Source organism: Limulus polyphemus, unplaced genomic scaffold (assembly GCF_000517525.1).
Source record: "Limulus polyphemus unplaced genomic scaffold, Limulus_polyphemus-2.1.2 Scaffold3925, whole genome shotgun sequence".
In the NCBI taxonomy this organism is placed as follows: Eukaryota; Metazoa; Arthropoda; class Merostomata; order Xiphosura; family Limulidae; genus Limulus; species Limulus polyphemus.
In genome coordinates this window covers 92579-99324 of record NW_013669535.1, presented here as the reverse complement: position 1 = coordinate 99324, position 6746 = coordinate 92579, and the positions used below count along the sequence as shown (strand labels likewise).

At 30.1% G+C, this 6746-nt stretch overlaps 1 protein-coding gene across 1 annotated transcript in view; it reads right to left on the bottom strand.

Moving 5' to 3' along the window:
• Positions 1 to 6746, bottom strand: part of LOC106470289 (zinc finger FYVE domain-containing protein 9-like) — a 59262-nt gene that overhangs the window by 4007 nt on the left and 48509 nt on the right. Inside the window, exon 17 of the mRNA XM_022398897.1 lies at positions 2495 to 2633. Within this exon, the coding sequence (XP_022254605.1) occupies positions 2495 to 2633 (139 nt within the window). The remainder of the gene's footprint in view (positions 1 to 2494; positions 2634 to 6746) is intronic.

The window sequence follows — 6746 nt, the reverse complement described above, 5'->3', positions numbered from 1 at the left end:
TCCACATGTTACAGTCATCTAATGCTCATCTATTATTGGCTGGTAATTCCTGTTTCATCCTGTACTTAAGCTTTTTAAAGGAACATCAGATTTCTGTTAGAAAACTTTCTTCAAAGAGCAATGATAACATCATTTACACTAGAATTATGATTATATTTTTAATTACTACTAGTTATTATGACTAAATGATGACATCATGCTCTGCCCAGAAACACAGAATGGATGTAAGTTTATACTGACATTAATGATAAAGTAGTTGTAGAGTTATCTCAACTGAAACAAGAGAAAAAAATGAACAATTTAGTGGGTTTGTCACTTTCTGGTATGGTATCTTAGCAATAGTTTCTTGTCTTGTTTTTGGGCTTATTGAGTAGAGAAACAACTGAAAGTGAGTGGTAATCATCTTGTAAGGTAAAACTCTTTGTCACTGTTAATTTTTTTAGCATGAATATTTGTATTATTCCTACTGAGGACTTTGGCCATCCTTACATATAGTCTACCACCTCCATAATACTATCTATTGATTACAACATTACCAGTAGGGGCAGGCTCTCAGGACCTTATGATGACAACAATAACAACAAAAACAAAACAACTACATTAATAATACAAATTATATTAATCACAGAGTAAATCTAACTTATATGTAATATAAGTCATACATGTAACTTGTATATGTATAATTGTTTTTGATAAAAATATATTATGAAGCACCTCCTGACCATTCTTTGTGGTAAGTTTTGAAGTGAACAGTTTGTATTATTTTTGATGCTGAAATAGTGAAATGTAAACTAAGTAGTTATAGGTAGGAGTATAAAACACTGAGTTTTTATGGCGTTCCTAAAAGTCTCTATTTCATGATACAGTATTTGAATTAGTTGAGAGGGGCAAGAAAATGAAATAAAAATTCATAGTTAGCTGGCTAGCTATCAAAATTCTATATGATCCACCTTGTTTAGGTTTGTTTGTTTTTAATTAAGCACAAAGCTACACAATGGGCTATCTGTGCTCTGCCCACCACAGGTATCGAAACCCAGATTCTAGCATTGTAAGTCCACAGACATACCGCTGTGCCACTGAGGGGGCCCTTGTTTAGAACCACATACATTGTCCAATTGCCCAACTGTTCAGTCCACCCCTGTTTTATCAGAGTAGCAATGGAACAGATGCTTCAGTCAGTTCTTATTATGCCACAGAAATACAATTTAGTATATGCTGGCCTTTTCAAAGACAATTTTCTGATTTCATTACCATACAAACAAAAGATTGCCACATTATAAGGAATAAATATAATCCTTGGGAACATTTAAAATGTCAATCAAAAGATTAAACTTGCAATTATATAAAACACAATTCATTTGGAGCACACATTAAGCAATACACAAAATAATAAAGATGTTTTGCTACATTTCAACAAAAAAGTGAACTTTCTAAGTATATTGAACTCTGTAATTTTTATTTTGTTACTATATTTTAAAATTAAAATGCTTTTAAATTTTAATTATATTTTGTAATTTTTGTATTGAATAAAATTACTAGAAACACACATGCATATTCTATACATTATATAGGCTGCTGAACATCTTAGAACTTGTATATATAAAAATCCTATGCTGACTTCTGAATGAAACAGTAAAAATGGCTTATCTTTTGTTACTTTAATTTTCAGTTTATATATATATACACACACACACATATACATATATGTGAAACTCTGTGAACTAACATTCTAGTTAGTATAGAAAACAAAATAACATGTGGTTTTAATTGACTTAAAGCAAATTGTTTGGAATAATATAAATCTTTAGTTTTTTTGTGCCTCTTTAAATGATTTAATCTCACACACTTATTGGCATATTTTTACTTTAATTTTCAGTTTATATAGGAAAACAAAACATGTGGTTTTCAATAACCTAAAGTATATTGCTTGGGATAATATAAATTTCTAGTTTTCTTTTGCCTCTTTAAACGATTTATTCTCACACAAACATTTTATTTTCTATTACTCTAACAATCCTTTTTTTTTTACTCACTATATGCAATCAATCATAGCAATGCTTTATGTAAAAGATATTTCTTTGGTACAAAGCTAGAGTTGAGAGAGATAGATAGAAAACAAAAAGAGATAAGATTTAATAGTATTTATTTTTGTGATGAAGGTCTTGTAATAATATAAATTAATTTTTAAACATAATTGTTATATATTTTTCCTTATTTGTGTTGCAGATTTTTGTTTCTTTTAAAAATGTACACAGGTGGAAAGGAACAACCTAAATACGTCTGAAATTTAAAATAATGTTATGAGCATCTGGAAATAAATAGGAAAATATGATTAAAATTGCAAACTGAGTTTTGATTAAAGATTTAATAGTACTTTGAACTGTATTTTAGAAACATTCCATCTTCTAAAGTCAAAATTATTACAGAATACTCTTGAATTACCAGAAACCAAATACAACTCAAATATTGTTTCAATAAAACCTTAAGAGAGTACCTGTTCACTATTAAGAGTGACCCTAAGGCCAATCTTTGTCAGTTCTTCATCTGCTAGAAGCTCCAGATGAGGTGTTAGAGCAAGACAGAATGACTGGGATATAGACTCAGCTAGACGAACGGGGTCAACTGGGTCTGACCTAAGACACAGGGATCTTATTGAAAACATTGTTTGCAAATTCCTCAGAAACAACATAATTTTTTTCAAAATCACCAACTGAAAAAACAAGACCTTTCTCTCTCTGCATAAGGAGATTTATCAAAGCAATTACTTTTATTTCTTTGTCAATTACATCTTTGAAAATTGACTATATTTTTTTATGTATGGATTACATGTACATCAACTCTGTTTTGTTGTCTATGTTGCATCATTCACCTTACAAGCTGCTGACTGGGTATATATACAAGTAAAGTAAAACTTTGAAAAAAAAGGAAGTAAATGTAGGGATGGCTAATATCAATTATTCAAAAACAATGCAAATACGATTGTAGGGATGACATTTGCATCATCCCTACATAATAGCACAGGCAAGAATTAACATATAGCAATATATATATATATACACATACATATAACTATTCAATCACAATTGAGTTTAATTCATCCTATATTTGTTCGTTAACATTCTACTACACTATGTGTCTATGCTATTATGTACGTATGATGCAAATGCTATCCCTACATTCACGTTTGCATTGTTCTTGAAGGATGAATATTAGCCATCCCTAAATTTTCTTCCTTGTTTGAAAAGTTTTTCTTTATTTGTTTGCTTGGTTTTTAATGCAGTGTTTCAATAGACAAAGGAAGGTTATATTTATAACCAAGTTCTAAATACAATGAGGTTCCAACTGTAATATTTGTTGTTTATCTTTTGTTAGCTGGAAATTACTGTTTCTCCCTTTACTTAAGCTTTTTAAATATCTGTAAGAAAACTTACTTCAAGGGGTAATGATGTCATTTACACTAGAATTATTGTATTTTCTTAATTACTACCAGTTAATAATAATACTTATAAAAGAGGATATTCTGTTTGAAACTGTCACCTCAGTGGAATTGGTTGACACCGCTGTTTTGGTTTTTGAGTTATCATGTAATAAAAAAGTAGCAGAAGAAAGAACAAGAAATTCAAACTTTTTGCTATGATATTTACAGACATTCCCAAAACTTTTGACTCAATCATTACACAGATATTGTTATAAAAGGAAACACTGTATAGTGTTGTAAAGTTCTGATGACCTATTGAGGAGATATTTAAAATACCATTTTGATGAGCTTCCCCTACAGAGGTAGTGCTGTCACCTACTTGATATATATGTAAAAGTAAACTTACCCATCCCCACTGATGGGAAAAGTTTAAGTTATTCTAGCAAAAGTACCCACCCCCAGTAAGTGATAGAAAAAAATTAATCCATCAATCTAAATTATTTTATGGACTTTAAAAGGGTTGTGTTGCACTCTTGGTTTTACTCAGAGCCAAAGCTCTGAGCTACTTGTACCATCCATCGCAAAAAGTAATTGTTGAGCAATTCAGTCATACTAAGAGCTGCTCAACAATAACATACAGTAAATCTCCATTTTTATTCTTTAAGTTATATCACATTTTGAAATGTGAATGATAGTGTGATTAATTCCTAACAACTTAGTGAAGAATATCCTGCTTGCAAAATAAAATTTGGCATCAACATTATTCATGCCTGTTCTCCCATCATTTCAAAGTGAATGTTGAGTTTTGCTTGCATGCACAGCTTTTCAAACAGGAGACAGATGAATGCTCGGACAGACACCACGGTTTACAATATATATAATATGACCCATGCACCTTATATAAAATGTTTGACAACAAAATTAAGTTTTCAATTTTTAACCAACTTGTAGATATTTTAAAAATAAAGCAGAATAACTTCTGTAATTTGGTTTGTTTGTTTTTTCAATGGTGTTAAAAAACTTTTCAATTTTATTGTCAGTTTCTTCACACTTTGTATTGAATACTCTTATTTTTTCTTATAAATATGAAATATTTTAACAATGCTCAGTATTTATGTTAGCTGTGTCTACTTTTATTATGTAATTTGTCATTAACTGCTCATAAAAATGTTCTTTTCTAAGCTCACTCTGGAACTAAATATATAAATCACAGCTAGCTAACAAATGTAGAGCAATTTTGTAAGGAAGAAAACTAATGTAAAAACAGAGCAGCATTAGTATTAGTTAGAGAAAGAGAGCAAAAGTTAGAATCACAAAGTGACTTGGGAGGGCCTTTCCAACATATGCACTACATACTGCAAGATGAATACTTTTGTTAAAAGCAAATCAGAGTGAAACATTTATACAGATGAAACTGAACATCAGGTGATGTTTATGAATAGTAAATACTCTGATTTCATACTGACTTGACCAGGTTCCCTAACTCTTTCCATGTGGGTTCATTCAATACAACTGACCTTGTAACAACAAAGTAACCATCAAAGTTTCCATACTATAGTTTTTTAATATGATGTGTATTTTCACAATATTTGGCAAGCTTTCAGTAAACATTAAGTCTTTTCTACATAAAAAAAATCAGAATTTTCAATTAAGCATTTTTATTAAGGATTGCCTGTGAATATATGGTGAGAGTGTTGACTGCTCTGAGTGCAAAGTGAAATACCTTTCTTTATCTGAAAATTTTCAAAATTCATTTGCATAATCTCTAAAATCTCCTAAATAAATATCAAATGTAACTTGTAATCACCATAAAAAAATATAAAATCTAAATTACCCCTGTTTTCTTTCTAGAATGATTTCAGATTGTAACAGAAAACTACAATTGTTTATCCCAAATAGCTTAAAGCTCATAACAGTCTAGCCCTGTTTATACTTCATTTTATTGCTTTACTGCTCTTTGATACATGTTTAACAAACAATCCCACCACACAAATTGTAAATGTCACTTGGCAATCATAGAATTCACACTACCGTATTGAATGACATAATGCATGAGCTGCTCACAAGCATACTTCATGAAGAATTATTATTATTTTTCATTATCTTACCTATTCTACCCTTATCTAACATAATATGTTTTTAATTTTTACATTTTAATTACTTTTATAACAGTAAATAAAAATATATTTGAAAAACAAGAAATATAATATTTACCTTTAACCTCATTTTTTGCTGTTGGTGATGATGAAATTTAAGTATTTTATTCTTTTTTTTATAATAATGGTACAAGTACACTAAGTTATTTTACTTAAATAATGCACCCAAGAACACAAAGTAATAACACACATAAAGCAAACCACGTCCTATAACGGTATGAATTTAACTGTCTTTCTAACTAGGATAAGAAGGGCTTAAATTAATTCCCTTAGTTGCTTGATCCAAACACCACTATATAAACTTTCAAATTAAGATGAAATTGACAATACTCTGTACTGTAAACAATGTAGCATTATATGTCATTTGATAGATTAAAACTTTGCCTATCTATTGGTTATAAATGATATAGTATAAAATGTCTGAGAAAATTACTGGCAATTTGTGAAAGGGAGGATATTACAGGTGGGTGTGGCAAGTTAATCTGATTTTCTCGTCTATGACCCTGTAACCAAACAAAATTGAAGGATAAAAAATTTAGACTCTTACTTTGTAATATCTAGATTATAATGAATAATTTACATTGAATTCTATTCTTCAGAGAGTGGTGATAAATACATTAGAGAAGGGGGAGGAAGACCCAGAGAACAAATGTCACAATTATCATACTATGGGAGACAGGTTTTTCTAAAATACCTATACTTATAAAAGTAAAAAAAAAATTTTGTTTGGTCACAAACTACTCTTTGGACCAACATCAACTAAACTTGGTATGGTGATACATTGGATCAAAAGGCACGTCATAGGGTGTTATTACCCGATCCAACCCACCCTAGTTCATGCCCACAGCAAAAATATGTTTGTTTGGCTAATGTATCCACAGTCTTGGACCAATTTTTTATTTTTAAAATGTTTTCAGTTTTTTCTTGAAATTTGTTTTTAGTTTTTCTTGAAAAATTGAGTTTTCTCCTAAAATATGTCAAATATAAAATTTTTTCCACGGTTACATCTGAAAACCCCTTACTTTTCACATGGTCAGTTCTAAGTTGGGTGTTCAAGAATAGAATACCCAAGAAATCTCTTTATTTTGGCCCAGGAAGGAGAAAGAACTTCTGATATGGTTTATCAAAAAGCACTTAGAGTATCAACAAACACTGAGGCTGTAGAGAGGGAT